The sequence below is a fragment of the Apium graveolens genome, chromosome 2 (assembly GCF_009905375.1).
Source record: "Apium graveolens cultivar Ventura chromosome 2, ASM990537v1, whole genome shotgun sequence".
Lineage (NCBI taxonomy): Eukaryota > Viridiplantae > Streptophyta > Magnoliopsida > Apiales > Apiaceae > Apium > Apium graveolens.
The window spans coordinates 27,786,288-27,803,556 of record NC_133648.1 but is presented as its reverse complement, the minus strand read 5'-3'; the positions used below and the strand labels follow the sequence as shown (position 1 = coordinate 27,803,556).

General features: G+C 37.2%; 1 protein-coding gene across 2 annotated transcripts; it reads right to left on the bottom strand.

Moving 5' to 3' along the window:
• Positions 1-609: 609 nt before the first annotated feature.
• LOC141707188 (uncharacterized) lies at positions 610-16,863 on the bottom strand. 2 transcript variants are annotated; one of them, XM_074510224.1, is made up of 14 exons: positions 16,131-16,863; positions 14,318-14,404; positions 13,542-13,645; positions 13,403-13,447; positions 12,200-12,371; positions 11,770-12,090; positions 11,071-11,274; positions 10,469-10,981; positions 10,123-10,332; positions 9,659-9,847; positions 9,303-9,475; positions 1,772-1,924; positions 1,587-1,668; positions 610-1,484 (listed from the first exon to the last, which is right to left on the bottom strand). In XM_074510224.1, exons 1-14 carry the CDS (start codon positions 16,599-16,601, stop codon positions 1,095-1,097), a joined length of 3,114 nt encoding a protein of 1,037 aa, XP_074366325.1. In that variant the 5' UTR covers positions 16,602-16,863; the 3' UTR covers positions 610-1,094. The 2 variants fall into 2 exon arrangements, with proteins under 2 accessions (XP_074366325.1, XP_074366326.1); XM_074510225.1 differs by having other exon boundaries at positions 14,318-14,397; positions 16,131-16,260.
• Between the last annotated feature and the right edge of the window lie 406 nt (positions 16,864-17,269).

Genomic DNA, 17,269 nt, shown 5'->3' with positions numbered 1-17,269 from the left:
GCCTTGATGCTATTAAGCAGACATGGTGAACAAGAAGAAAAAACAAATCCTAAACATTATAGAGAAGTGTCGACCAACATTCTATGGAATGGGATAAAATGAAGACCAAATATCGCCTCTAAAGTATTTATGCATACAAGCGATGTGTATATGACTAAAAAGCATGAATTTATTTTTGCAACGTGTTAAGTACCCGTTTTATATAGGCACATCTGTGAGACATCTCTCAAAACATATCGGAAAGATGCATGCCACCCAAAAATATGAATAGAGACACATGCTCCTCAATCTTGCAAATTTCGCATTTCGACCTAAGGAGAACAGAGAGGCGAATCATATAATATCTAGAATTTTGGTTCAATATTTCAGTTTGTATTGACTGACTGAATGAAATCTCAGATTAAATTCTTTTATACTATGAAGATGTAAAGAGAAACCGACACCAAATACAGTTGGCCTATATCATGTGATGACACATCTACAGAATCACTTAAAAGATGTGGGCTGAAAAGTAAGGACACCAAATATGGACTGGAGAAGTAAAACACCGCCCCGGACTTCTTTCAAAGCTTACCACACCAACATATAAACTGAAAATGAACTTCTAGATTTTCTAAAACTGAATGCTTGTTTTGCATAAAAATCTTCAAAGAATATGTAAAAGACCCAGATCTTAGTTTGATGGTCGACCAAAAGCTGCATCTATAATTCTATTATTGTGTAATATACACAGGAAAGAGAATACAAATCTAAGTGCTAATCGCATCTACCCAAAAATTGGTACTAAAAAAACTAACAAGGTGCATCTTTCAACTCTATCCTTTCTAGCCGCTTTAAAAAATTGTAGTATAAAGGATGTGATAATCTATCAAGTTCCGGCCAGCTGACTCACTTCATTTTTGTTCAGTTAGATCGTGTATTGTGTTAACAACAGATTTCAGAAATATAACCGTCAGGAATCCGATCAGTATACGTGTGTCAATGTCATCAGAAAGAATGAGCAATCTGTTCATCAAGAAGAGCCAGCTTGCCAGGTCAGCCCAAGTGTACACAACTATGCCTGAACAGTAGGAATTAAGATTTGGTTTAATCCTCTACCCTCCAAGTGACTTTTGCTTGTATCCATATTTCATTCTTTCTAAAAGTTTTTCTTTAGTTTTTCTTTTCTTGTCCATCTTTAATCTATATCTTTCTTCCCTCTCCCTTTCATATACACCTTGCCAATAAACTTCCCCTGTTAATGGCCATAACCACATCTTGCTTGGATGATCCCCATCATCTGCAGCCTCGGCTAGGTCTTCGTCCATTCTTTTCAGTAGAGTGATGTCGAAGTACTTTGCCCACATAAATGGTTTTCGTTGTTCAACAGGGTGTTGTTCTTCCAACAAACCTGTTTCTGGATTAATGTACACCATCTTCCTACCACTATGATAAGCCCAAACATTGACCAAGATTTCCAATACACGGCAGTAGCAATGCCTTTTCTGGTACGTAAAATAAAGAATAGAAAGATGATGTTAAAAATATTTTACCGTTGCTTATAACTTATATCACAACACTTGAACAGTTACAGTTAATGAACATACCTCAACCACTGAGACCCCCAGAAAACATTGGCTGGTTTTGCTAGAAATCTTGTTGGATATATCAAGCGAATCAGCAAACATCCTGTAATCCAGTTTATAATAAAAATAAAATAAAAATGAATGATCCATATAACTCCCTCTGACGCCAACGATTAAAATCGGACCGCACAGTTGCAATATCATACCTGGAAAACATTACAAACTCCACAAATGAAGGGGTAGGCATCACCCAGCTGTGCAAGGCAGACCAGTGCCCACCATCTTCTGGCATAGGTGGAAGGGCTTCAACATGTTTTGGCAACCCATACATCCTCCGAAATGCATCATCAAAGGCAGTTCTGTATACATAATAAACTTAATACACACTACAGATAGAATTATCACTTTGTAATATGTAAACTAGTTTTAAGAATTCTTAATAAAACTACAGAGGCTTATTTCACCTTCCATTTCAAGTAGGAAATTTAGTTTATACATGTAAAATTTACAAAACTTCAGAACTACAGCGAACTGAAGGACTTGCTAACTTTAAAACCTAAATGAATTCTTCTAACATTAATTTTGACACTACCTCAACTGACGTTTAACTGTCAATATAGTAAAATTCTAGAAGATGGTATTTCTGAATAGCATAACCATACATTAGATGTAGTTTACAGGGAAAAAAATGAAAGGCTAGGTAAAATGACTCCTACAAAATTTTGGAAAAAGAAGTTCAAAGAAGCAAGACAAGGAAATAAAATACAGTAGCGATAGAACACATAATCACTGATAGCAATTGTAATTGAACAGTTAATAGTGAATCTTCAAGGAATCTGGTTTTCATTTAATTTTTTAGATATTATATAAACATAGTCCAGAGGAACATAACTAGACATGCTAATAATAGCCTCGTAAGTTTCACCGCTTCTGCCTCAATTATAATACTACTCACTCACTTGGATGCACTCCCTCGCTGTGGGATTAAGAGTATTTCCAAAAATTGGTTAAACAAAAAAAATCAGTCTTGTCTTCTGACATGTCTGGCTCTGTGAGATTCTAATCTCTTCGATTCTTATGTTACAGATTTCTGTTCTTGATCAATCATTTGCAGTAGTTTTGTCATGGAAAAACAAAAAGCATATATACAAGAGATGGAGGAGGCTTTCGCAACGATTCAAATTGAGGAAGAAAATCAGGGTGAACTTAGTTATGAGAATACAACAGATGAGTTAAGCGAGATAGATACACGATGGTGCATGGTGGGACGTTTTCTCACAGATTCTCCCATAGACTTCCAAGCCATGCAACACAAGATGGCATCGCTATGGAGGCCTGGTAGAGGATTATATGTTAAGCAGGTAGACACAAACCGATTTCTTTTTCAATTTTACCATGAGATTGATATTAAGCAAGTCATTGATGGTAGTCCATGGACGTTTGGACATTTCCACTTGGTTATGGAGCGACTGAAGGAAGGTGACAATCCCAGGACATTGGAGATAAATAAGACTGATCTATGGGTACAGTTGCACGGGATGTGCCCGAGGTTCATGTCACAGAGGGTTGCGAAAGACATTGGTAACTACATTGGTGATTTCATTGAAGGAGACCCTAATAATTTTGTGGGAGTATGGAGGGACTACTTGCGCATTAGAGTTTCCTTACCACTGAATATTTCGGTTAAACGTCGGATGAAGCTGAGGAAATCTGAAAAAGAATGGTGTTGGGTTAATTTCAAGTTTGAAGCCATTCCTACCTTCTGTTTCATTTGTGGATTCATAGGTCATGGTGAAAGATTCTGTGACAAGATCTTTGACACTTCACTAGAAAGCATCGAAAAACCATATGGACCATGGCTTAGAGCTGAGCCACGAAGAAAAACTCATACTATGGGGGCCAAATGGCTTCGGCATGGAGGTTGTTCTCAGGCGAGAAATCCCGGTGAAAGTACGGGTGGAGTTGCGGATAAGGAAAGTCCCGTAAAAGACGCACATGTTCAACAGATTAGCATCACATCAGGGATTGGATTACAAAGCATCAGGACATATCAGGGAGAGACTGTAGGCGAAGGTGGCGGAAATTTGGGGGGACATAATCTGACTGAATCAAATCAGATAATTATTCAAAAGTCAATTTTAAATCAAGGAGAAATCAGTAATGGGCTGGATACATCTGAGTTGAGACTCGTGGACCCAAAAAGACGTAGAATGGGCCAAGACCAGTTTACAAACATCTCCATGATACAGGATCATGACATGAGTACAGACAGTCAAGATGAAAATTCAACGGAATCAAAAAACGAGCTTTTGGCGGGTGCTGCAACGCAGACCCGCCACTCATTATGAATGCTTTAGCTTGGAACTGCCAGGGTCTGGGTTCCCTGGGAAGATTCGGTTTAGGGGTGGCAATTTCGGGTTTTGGGTCGGGTTCGTGTCGGGTTGGATGTACCTGATTTTTTTTAGTCTGACCCGAACCCGAACCCGACCCGACCCGAAACGGGTTCAAAAATTATGACACGAACCCGACCTGGTACGTACCCGAGTAACCCGAAATTGACCTGTTTGACCCGAAATAACCCAAAAATTAGAAAAAATTAATAAAATTAAAATTAAAAAAAATTAATTTACATAATTACAAAACTAAAATGTTATGCCAAATTAATATTAAAAATAGAAATATAATAAAACACAATATTACAAATGATTCATAAAATATAACCTACCATTTATATACATATATAATATATATATTAATTATTTAAATAAACAGGTCGGTTTCGGGTATTTCGGGTCAAACCGAAAATGACCCGATTTTTTCGGGTAAATTTTTACCCAACCCGAACCCGACCCGAAAGTCAAAATCCTCAACCCTAATTCGTACTTTTGCGGGTTGGGTTCGTGTCGGGTTTCAGGTCGTGTCTGATTTTGACACCCCTAATTCGGTTCCTTCAAGGTATAACCCGTAATGAGAAGCTTACATTTATCTTTCTTAGTGAAACTATAAGCAGTTACGCAAAAATGGAAGAGTTACGCAACAAATTGGGGTTTGAGGGTTTCAGTGCAGTAGAACCACAAGGTAGAAGTAGAGGTATTGCCATGTTTTGGAGAAATTCAGAGGAAGTAAAACTCAGAAGTTTTTCTCGCTCGTATATTGATGTCACAGTTAACAAGTCTGGTTCTGAAAGCTGGAGACTGACTGGTATTTATGGTGAGCCTGCACGTTCGGAGAGACATAAAAGGTGGGAACTATTAAGAAATTTATCTCGCGACGCGAACCTGCCATGGTGCCTCATTGGAGATTTCAACAATGTTACGTCGCAGACAGACAAAAAGGGAGGACCCCCATATCCAAACAACTTAATAGACGGATTTAATGCATGTCTCCGAGATACTGAGCTGCGTGATTTAGACATAACAGGCCACCAGTTCACCTGGGAAAGAGGGAGGGATACTGATCATTGGACTGAAATCAGGTTGGATAGGGTTCTAGCTAACACTCAGTGGTTGAATATGTTTGCTTTGGCCAAAGTATACAACTTAGAGGGCTCCCCATCTGACCACAGCCCTTTGTTAATAGTCCCAGAGGTTTATAGCAGAGGCAACAGAAAACGGCAGTTTAGGTTCGAAAACGCTTGGTTAACGGAACCGATGTGTTTTCAAATTATTAAAGAATGCTGGGAAGGGGAAGAAAACAGCAACGTAATGCAGAAAATTAAAAGTTGCTCGGAAAGTCTTGAGGTGTGGGGGAAAGAAATCACTAGCTGCTTCAACAAACGGATCAAAGAGTGTAAAAAGAAATTGAAACAGTTACGAGGAAAACGAGATTCTCAGTCAATAGCAGAGTATGAGGAAGCGAAAAACCAGCTGTTTCTAGCTTTAGATCAAAAAGAAATCTTTTGGAGGCAGAGGTCCAAACAACTGTGGTTACAAGCTGGTGAGAAAAATACAAAATATTTTCATGCATCATGTACTAAAAGAAAGCGAATCAATCACATTCAGAATTTGAAAAATGATGATGGAAATTGGGTCGAGTGGAATACTGGGCTTCAAGAAATGATTCAAGACTATTTTCAGCACTTATTCACGGAAGAGCAGAATTCAGGAGAGGAGGTATTAAATTGTATATCACGTTCTATTTCAGAGCAGCAAAATCAAATTCTACTAGATGAGGTGACTGCTGAGGAAGTAAAAGAGGTTGTTCATCACATGCATCCTGACAAGGCACCGGGGCCAGATGGCATGACCCCGACTTTCTTTCATAAAAACTGGAAGCTGGTAGGTCCTGAAGTGGTACAATTGGTAAGAGACTTCTTTGCAAGAGGTGAGCTCAGGGAAAACATTAATGCCACGAATATTGTTCTCATACCAAAGACAAAGAGTCCTACAGTTTTAACGGAGTTGAGGCCAATAGCTTTATGTAACGTTATAATGAAAATTATAACAAAAGTGATTGCAAATAGGCTTAAGAAAGTCCTGGACTCCGTAATCTCAGATACGCAGAGTGCATTCCTTCCGGGTAGACTGATATCTGACAATATTATGATATCCTTTGAAGTCATGCATTACTTGAAAAAGAAGAAATTTGGCAAAGAGGGATACATGGCTCTTAAGCTAGATATGTCCAAAGCGTATGATCGCATAGAGTGGAATTTCTTGCGTGAAATACTTCTGAAAATGGGATTCGACAGTTGGTGGACATACTTGATCCTTCAGTGTGTGTCTTCGGTTGAGTACAGTATCATTCATGGGGAATTTGAAATGGGTCCGATAAAGCCTACTAGAGGACTGAGACAAGGAGACCCATTGTCTCCTTATCTCTTTATCATATGTGCTGAGGGATTAACAGCTCTTATACGACAATATGAATCCAAGAAATGGCTACAGGGGATCAAAATTTGCAGGAAAGCACCGCAGATCAGTCATATGCTCTTTGCGGATGACAGTTATCTCTATTGTAAAGCCGAGTCAGGGGAAGCTAGGAGAATACTGGAGTTGCTGGCAACCTATGAAAAAGCCTCAGGACAGCGAATAAATAGAGGCAAGTCCACGGTTTTCTTCAGCTTAAATGTAATACAGTATAATAAAGAGGCGATTTGTCAAGTGTTACAGATTTCGGAAGCTGACAGTAACTCTAAATACCTGGGCTTACCAAACATCTTAGGCAGAAATAAGTCTGTCATTTTTGGTTACTTAAAGGACAAAGTCAAGACCAGCATTCTGAATTGGACGGAGAAAAAGGTTTCCAGACCAGCTAAAGAGACGCTCATCAAGACGGTAGCCCAAGCACTTCCTACATATGCAATGATGGTGTTTCTTCTACCTACAGAATTAATTTGAGACATAGAGAAGTTAATGTCTAAATTTTTCTGGAATACATCACAGACAAATAATTCTAAGATTACTTGGATGGCTTGGGAACGGATGTCGAAGCATAAACATGCAGGTGGCTTAGGTTTCAAAAGCTTACGGGATGTGAATTAGGCTATGTTGGGAAAACAATGCTGGCGTCTGATCACTAATCCAGATAGTTTAGTTGCTCGAGTCTACAAAGCTAAGTATTATGCAGATACCGAGTTTATGGAGGCTAAGTTGGGCAGTAGTCCTAGCTTTATATGGAGAAGTGTTCTTGAGGCAAAGAGGGTCATTTCTACAGGAGCAAGATGGAGAATTGGTACAGGTACAGAAATAAAGATCCTCGACCAACCGTGGCTGAACAACTGGGAAAATCCGTATGTCTCTACTATTTCACCATCACTAGCTAATCAAACAGTGACCTCATTGTTTAAAACTGGCACCAAAGAATGGGACCTGGAGGTGATTACTGATATATTTGATATACGTGATCAGCAATGTATTGTAAATACAAGGGTGGAACAGGAGCTAGAGAAAGACATCTTGTGCTGCAAACTAGAACCGTCGGGGAACTATTTAGTGAAGAGCACATACAAGCTGTTACAGGAGCAAAAAGGAGCATGGAATACCACTGCTAACAATGATTTCTGGAAGAAATTATGGACTATTAAAGCCCCCCCCAAAGGCGCTAAATTTGGTCTGGCGAGCTAGTTCCTACTGTTTACCTACGAAGACCATGCTGCAAACAAAGCACGTTCCAGTGGATAATATGTGTCCGGTATGCAATGAAGGAGCTGAAACAATCTTCCATGGACTAGTGCAATGTAAGACAGCAGCCTTGTGTTGGAAGATTCATAACCCTAACATCAACACGGAATCTGAAATGGAGTTTACAGAGTGGCTCACTACCGTGCTGAAGGAGCAGTCGAAGCAAACCAGTGCAAAAATCATCACTTTGTGTTGGTCTATATGGAGAGCAAGAAATGATCTGATGTGGAGTCAAAAAACATGGACTTCAATGAAAATTGTCGCAAAAGCCTGGGAGTATCTTTCACAGTGGACAGTTGCTCAGAATAGGAATCTTGGGGCACCCCTTCAACCTCCTTCTATAGGGGATGGTGCTATCTACTGTGGCACTGGGCAAAGCCACAACATAATGCAGTAAAGATCACAGTTGATGCCGCGATTTTTGAAGACCAGGGAGCTTCAGGGTTAGGTGCTATTGTTCGAAACCACGATGGTCACCTAATTTTAGCAAAAACCAGATGTTTTAATGAGGTAATGAACCCACTGTTGGCTGAAGCAATTGTAGTCATAGAAGCCTTAAGCTGGACAAAGGAGATGTGGAACAATAGCATTATCGAATCAGATTGCTTGGTCGTGGTTCAGATGATTCGAAGTGCCACATCTATGCGCTCCAAACTTGGTAAGGTCATTGAAGAATGTAGAGTTTTAATCCAAGAGCTTAACAACGTTATGTTGTATTTTATTAGGCGGTCTGCGAATATGTCGGCTCATGAACTTGCTCATGTCTCTCATATGTATCCTGATCGCATTTTTGATTGGAGGTCTGTTCCAGTCAATGTTAAGAACTGTATTTTGCATGATTTGAAGGAGTAATAAACTTGCATTTTGTCAAAAAAAAAAAATAATAATACTCACTTAGTCTTGCACAATATTCAACATCCTCATTTTCATTCGGAGATGTTCCAAAATAACTATCTTCTTTCTATAATTAGCAGCACTTCTACCAAAATCTTTAAAAAATGCCCTCAAAATGGTAGAAAAACAAAGGGCCTAATACATAATTACACATTGATAATTCATGTTACATATGCATTTTCTTTCTTAGTTTAAAGTCTCTCTATCAAATATCAACTAGAAGTGTAAAGGCAATGATATAGAAAGTGAAAGTTATATTAAGGTCAAGAAAGTCGTGATTATTAGTTTTGTGGTTCATCGCTTAAAATAATAGATACATTTTAAAAGAAAGGGCATTTCTAACAAAATTGAACAGTAAATAAATCAATATTTTGTATCGCCAAAATAGATTACAACACTAAAGTTGGGAAGAAATGGGTATAAATAGATAAGTTACAATCACAAGTACCAAGAAGATATATATACACATACACACATACATATACATATAATATAAACGATGCGATATCTTTCAAGTCGGTACTTGTTTAAACAGACAAGTAATATGATATGACTGGTTCTGTACCTATAACAAGAAACATTCTCCCTTGCAGCTTTCTTTTTGTTAAAAGAAAAACATTTTCATCACAGTTCATAGTCAAGAAAGATAGTTGAATTTATATACAGTATTACTAACTCGAGCCATTATAGTGGTATTAACTTGACAACTAGTAAGACTTGCCTGCAGTTTCCTCCATTAAAGACGTCACACATGGACCAAAAAGTAAGCATAGCATTGCTTCCTATAAGTCCATCATCTATGTCCATTCGTGCCCAAAAATATATAACATCTCCCTTAGGATTCTCTTGTATTGTGTTTTCAAGAGCCTTTTCAGCATTGGAAGTTAGGGCGACCTGAAAATTTACTGACATAAGATTTTTCCAGAAAAAGCACATGTACACACCAACACTCGTATATATGCTCAAATACATGAATGACACCAGGCAAAAGATTTAAGGACTTGAATTTTTAAATAATACTAAGCAAGACAATATGTCCACTTACAGTTAATGTGAATCAATCAACATGAGACGTACCTTCCTACCAGAGGCACGCCATGACTGATATCCAATCCAAGGTCTCTTATGAATGTTATCTACACTATTGGCAATAGCAAACATTCCTCCGATCTCACAAAGGATATCCCGATAAAATGTGTCATTCAAGAGGGGAAGCCGTCTAACTGCATCCACGTCATCTGATCTCGATCTTCGAGCTCTTGTGGACTGAAAACTAAAGAAAATTAGAACCATAATAACGAAAAGGCAGATTGGATTTACAGAAAACAGAAAAGAAATGAAGATGTGCATACATATCTGTACCAAAGACTTGCAAATCTTATCATCATTATCTAAAACAATGCTTAAACATTAACTTCAATCCCGTAATTGGTGGCAGTGGATAAAACTAAAAAATAATAGCTCCAGCTAGGGAAAGAAAATGTGGTCTTCACAGAAAAAGGATGCAGATATATTATCTTTTACTAATTAGAGGAACTCACAAGACTTAATCCACGATACAAAGAGCCATGGTGCAAGGATGGCCACGCCCCGGCTCCATCATAGATCTCGTAAATGCATACAGGCTGGCCCGTTCTTTCTAGCTCACCCTCATCCCTTTCATTTGTTTTGAAGCTTATCTTTTCTGCTTTCCGGACATTACGATACAGTTCATCCCATACACCATATTCTTTCTCCAATCTTTCCTCCAACTATTTATACATGGAAAGGTAAAATAAGTTAGCGGATTTGAAATTCTAGGAGCACTGTTTTAAACAGCAATCAATACAGATTTATACATAGAAAAAAGGGATCCTAGAAATTTTTATACTATCCGAACCATCTTACCTCCTCTGATTCTAGTCTCTGAACTTCTTCGGAGCTTTCCATTTCTGTCAAAATATCCCAATCTAATTGACTTAAAACATCGTCACCCATAATATCAGTTTCATTCCCAGAAAAATTCTTTGCAGGAAAGAGGTTGGTCATTTCTTCCTCAAGATTGAACAGAACACCAGAATTTGTTGTATAGCTGGTCTTCAAGTCCAGATTGATTCTATCGCCGGCACTTACTTCTATTTCCTTTTGAAACATATCCCACTCCCATGTACCCTGTTTAAGCTCAGAAACTTGATCAGGCAGACGAGCATCTGACGGGAAAGCAAGAACATTCTCCAAAAGCTTTGCAAATTTAATAGTGCATTCTGATGCTAGCATATTCCTAGCAACCAACCTTCCAGAGGAAGCAATGGCATGAGCATACTTAGACAGTTCCCCTTTTGATATTAGTAAAGAGAAAGATGTCATTATAGCATCGGGCTTATGCTTAGAAAAGATCATTGCATGAACCCCATCAATTAACTGAAAATGTCAAGAAATTGATTCAATGAGAAAGAGCTTACATAAAACATGAAGAGACCTCCTAGGTCTGCAAAAGCTAATAAACCTACATATTTTTTGATGACAGGATAATCAGGTGCAACCACAGGGATTCCGAATGACATGGCCCGTATGAGTAGCGGAGGAAAACCCTGCTCATCTTGGGATGAACCATAGATAACAATATCAACCATTAATAGAAGACCATTTACGTCATCATCTAACCCATAGTGCCTGACGGATCCAGGACGAAGTCCCATATGACTAGCAATGACCTACATCCAATCATCAGTTAAAGATGTCATTATTCTTGAATCAAGCAAGAGGATCTGAGTAATGATGTGTGTTTTTCAGCCAAATGCTATACAGCTTAACTTACTTGGAAATTAGTTAGTTTACCTTTCGAATTTTAATCATTAAGAGATGAAATTCAAATGTATATGTATTAAAATATTTTGACTGTATCTTATAGCTAAACTAGCTAATTCAGGCATTGGATTCAGTTTCCCCAGTGAGAGTTTATGCATGTGTATTCCCAACATGGAGGTGATATCTTATAGTTTTCCTTGTTTTGGCTACCCAGTGCACAATTAATATCGACATTTAAAAAGGAAAAGAAAACCTTTCAAATATCAGAGTAGATTGGTAAATGTATTTAGGAAGCCATTGTTCAATAGTTCAATGTGCTTTGTATTGATTACCATGTTATCTTCTTTCTGCATAAAATTGCAGAAAATGAAACCTAAACATGCAAGGCAATTGTTTTATACCTGTAATGCATCATTATATCCATCACTGGAATTTCCACATAAGAATACAAACTTAAATTGAGCTCCATTATCTTCAAGTCTTGCATATTTAGATAGCAGAGGCCCGATATTATGCATAGACACATCATAATCCCATGATAGCTCTTTGTAGAAAAATGAACTTCCAACAATTAAAACCAGCATATCTTCTTTACTATATCCTTTGTCCTGGCGTAACTGGGATCTGGAGTGTGTTCTACTATAACTTTCTGCTGCCCACACATCTATCGGTGATCCAGGAATCACAAAGAAGTTTCCGGTATCAAGCACACTATATAACATCTGATGCATAAAGTCATGATGATTGAGAATCAAATGAGTACGCTAGTGTCTCACTAAACAAATCCATTTCAGGAGTATAACAAAACCAAAGAAAATGGGTCAAATTTACCGGCAGTGAAAAATCTGGAAACACAACTACATCAGCCCTACTAAAAGTATTCTTCCAGTATGAAATAAGATGATCCCAACCCATGTCCTCATAAACAGAAAGACGGTTTGCAAGAGCTGCATCTTGAATTATCCATATAAGTGGCACAGAGCAAAAGGGCTCCTGCATAAGGCTGCATAAATATAAGACTCAAAAATCATAGCATACAAATCATCAAACTAAACACAAATAGCATATATTATAGATAACGACAATTCTTCTCTACTCTCTCTTGAAGAGAGCGTGAAAGCTATTATGCTAAACACTGACCACGAAGGATCTAGAAGTCACCTATAAGGAAAAGCAATTATAATTTCATTGCTCTAAAAAAAGATATTGATCAGTTATCCTGTGGGTGGGTGGGGGTCTTAGTAGGCGGTTTGTCACTATAGTGGTTACTTCATTATGACAAGCTGTTAGAGTAACAGTAGGCACTACCACAGGAATGTTCATATGTATGTCTCTTTCACAATGACAGCTCATCTCTTCCCACTGACAATGTGTTAGAGCTTGAACTCAGATCTCAGGCCCTATTAAATCTACCACGGTTTGTGAATATATAACTTGGAGCATGTGCATAAAGATATATGCTAATGGTCAAGCACATGCACACTTGAATGGACCTTTACTTTAAGAACAAACATTTAACTCTTTAAGAGTGTAACTGAAAATTACTTGGTAAATTCCCAGATCGGTTATTACTTCAAAAAAATCATAATTATCTTGGGGAATATAGTGCCAGCAAGGGTGGTGCACCTTACCCTTGTTCATATGTATGTCTCTTACACAACGACAGCTCATCTCTTTCCATTGACAATGTGTTAGAGCTTGAACTCAGATCTCGGGCCCAAACTATTAGTCTACCACGGTTTGTGAATATAACTTGGAGCATGTGCATTATATTATATGCTAATGTTCAATCACATGCACACTTGAATGGACCATTACTTTAAGAACAAACATTTATCTTTAAGAGTGCAACTGAAAATTACTTGGTAAGTTCCCAGATTGGTCATTACTTCAAAAAGATCATAATTATCTTAAAGAATATAGTGCTAACAAGGGCGGTGCACACTACGGTGAAATATGATTCTTAGTATGTTCTACAAAAAAAGAGAACGAGAACGATAAACTGATTTTGCAGATACGGTTACCAGATCATACCTTGAAATGTTGGCTTCAAGAGAATCTACAATAATACCTTCAAACCTGCAGCAACAAAGCAAAGATGTTTATAAACAACAAGAGATGCTTGTCAATCTAGATAGCATTGATCAAGCAACACAAAACAGATCATGAATACCTAGTCCAGTCAATACGGCCATGATTTTGAGGATCTAAAAGTAACACTTGAACTCCAATCTTATCCCATATAAATCGTGCTTCACCATCCTCAGTTGCATATATCTGAAATAATGCAATTTGACGTTGTAAAAAGAAATTTTATACAGTGAATCTCAACACATAAACTCCCTGGCATGCATATTCAAACTATTCACCAAGCACTTAAAATAACTATATGCAACCAACCAATGCTACAATTATCAAAGATTTTCATAACTAGTTTTGGAGTTTAATGCAAGGCCACTTTGATTAACAAGATTATTTTATTAATCAAGTTTAAAAAACTGGAGCAATCACTACCTGCTAATTTCACACTCCTCGCTTATGCACCCTATTATATGGTCCATAAGATCTGTTTTGTTACGTCTAAAACTGAAAATATAATACAAGGAATCCAAATGGGTAATTTATTACCAAATCTTATGGCATACTCAAATTTGTTGACATGACAGCAACATAAAGGATCATTTGAGAATCCAAAAGACACCAAAGTTGGACGTGCACAGATATCTTGACATAATATGATATAAAAATTTAAAACTAATTAAATGAAATGTATAGGTCCCTCGTTCACCATCATTTACAATTACCAAAAAGTAAAGGAAGTCCTACCACGGCCTGGTATTTGAACTACAAAATGACGAGAATATATCTTAGGAGTGCAATTAGCACATAACTTGCGATAGAAAAAGGATAAAACACAAGTAATATTGCGGAAGATGACAAGAACCTCACCTTCAACGTATACCCTAGTCCTTGCAAGTTCTTCAACACAGTAAACAGCATCAATGTTGAGGAATCAATCTTCATGTGTCCTAAGATCTTACAATTAACAAACCAAGGCATTATTAGGTACAGAAGTTTTATAACCTCCAAAGCACATGCATGCCTCTGATTCTGTATATAAATACATCGTAGGGAACAGAAAAAGAAAAGTACAAGAGAGTACAAAATTGACAGATTTAACATATAGAATATTTGTAACATGACATCCATTAATATACTTTACAAATCAATTGAAAACAGAGCCTCTAGGTCTCAGTTACATAGAATTTTAGAGAAGTTGTGATCAAATTTATAGCTAGGTATTGATGTGAACATGTCGTTTCTTCAGTTATCCAGTTCTTATTAGGACTCTTGATCTTAATCTAATATCGTCCTTTCCAGTTATACAATAAGTTATGCAGCTTAATGCTTTACCCTATCTATTTCTTAACATTCTGTTCCTAAAACCAATTTCCAAAATTGGATATCACCTTACCTTAAAGTGATTTCACAACACGTAAACCATGGAGCAAAACTGTGGCGTAAATGTATGAGTGCGGGAAAAATTGACATCTTGGATGTACTACTATTTACTGCCGAACATGATCATAATACAGCCCAGGATTGACCTTATTTTTTCACTTCCTATTTAAGACTTTTAATATTGCTTTGATATCCTCTTCTAGTTATACAAAAAGTTATGTAGCTTGAAACTTTATTCAATCCATTTCTTTTCTTTTGTGCTTCACTTTAAAGCTAGACATCATCTTATGCGAAAGTAATTTCAAAACACTGCAACTATCATGCACAAAACTGTGAAGTAACTGAGCAAGTTTTAGAACATCTAAACATCTAAACATTAAAAAGCTATTTTTGTGTCAAAAAACTAACTTCCAAACACAGAAGTAACAAAGGTCAAGGGTTCGATTCCCTCTAAATAAAAAACAATATCAAAAATTTATAAGGTAAGACTAAAGATTTAGAGTTCGAATGACATCAATAGCATAGTAAAATATATTATTCATATTATCGAAACCAAGAATTAACGAAGGTTTAAATTTAAATGGTATCAAGTTAATTGTATCTATATAATAGCCCGTTTGGGAAATCTTAAAATAAGTAACTTATGACTTAAATCGAATAAGTGACTGATAAGTGATAAGTTGATAAATGCTTATAAGTTATACAAGTGTTTGGCTAATTTAACTTATAAGTCAGAATATTAAAGTTAATATTTTTAAAAACTAAAGTTAATAAACAAAACAAAAAATTCCGTGCATATATTAGTAGTTTTACTTCTTTTTTGAATCTTATCTGGTTTACTACATTTTACGTATATTTACTTAGTCTTCAATCTTTCATCATTAAACATACAAAAACTTATCATTGCATGAGTAAAAAAATTGAAGCTTCAAAGACAATACACTTAACCTGGTGTATGTAAACTAATGGTAAACCAGACAAAAGTTATTTTTTCATTCCATGGCACACCATATTTACCTTACCGGCTGTCATGCTAAAGGCACTACATTATTCCACACTAGTCAAATCATTAAAAACAGTACTTCGCTTCTTATCATACCAAAATACCACTCTTTACTATCCCCAAATTCACATCTAAACTAACTAGTTACAACTGCGCAATTCCAGGTATAGTATATCAGATTCTTATTAACGCAAATCAATACATACATAAGCAATTTATATCCATAAGCTCAATCACAACTACTATAACTAGTAATCATGCAACAATGCGATCTAAAATGAAATAAATTGAACTCACAATCGCAAGCTTAGGAGGTCTAACAACAACTCTAGGCTGCTTCCTTAACCACTCAATTCCACCTCCAAGTTCAATCCGCTTCTCAGTTCGCCACGGAACGAACTCCAACGAACTCCCAAACTTCAAACCAGTTCTCACCGCTTTCCCTCTCTCATTTCCCTGCCTAAACACCGACATAATCGACGTCTGCAGCACCATCGACGCCATCGCAAACGCGAAAACCGCAAACAAAACACAACAATATAACAACGACCGGCACTTCAACGGAAACAACAAACACTTACGCAGCATCGACCGGTTCTGCGATCGCCGCCACTGCCGATCCGGCAGCGACGTCGTTTTACGGTCACTTACACCTCTGTCGGTGGAGCTTCGTTTGAAGCGATCGCGAATCGATCGGAAACCTAGAACGCCGGCGGCATTGTCATCGCTGGAGGAGACGATCTCGGGACTCACCGTGCCGCGAATCATGATCGGAAATAGAGATTTCAGAAGCTTCTAGAAGATGTTAGAATGAAAACATTGATCGAAATGAAATCGCCGGCGGAGAAGATAGCGACAGTTGAGGCTGTATGTATAGGTGTGTAGGTTGTATGTATAGGTGAAATGGATTAGGAGGAGGGTGAAGATTTGTGTTGATTTGATAGGTGTGTGTATAGGTGGAATGAAAATAGAAGAGTTGGTTTAAATGAGAGTGTTTGTGTTGTAGAGTGTGAGAAGAGAGTGATGAAGGCTGAAAGTGTGAAAGTAGCCCCACTTGATTTGTTTTTTTACCGTACGCGCTTCAATTATTATAGTTGCAGAATTTTTTCCATTTAAGTCGTGTGCGCGTTGTTGCAGGCTATTTAAAGCTCTTTTTTGACATTGCTTTTATGTCTTTTCTAGTACCAATGTTATATTATATTTGTTAATGAATATAGACATTTCTGTCCAAAAAAGAATATATACATTTTTCTTTTTTTAATAAAAATTATTCGATAATTTTATTATAATATCAATCATTAAGTTACAAGAGAGGCAAACGAATAACAAACTATGCCGTTAGAACTCATTTCGCAAAATCTAATTATCGAAATATGTGTTCAGCGCCGTCATTACATTCTTTTTCATTATTTTCTGTACTCTTCTCAAAAATTAAA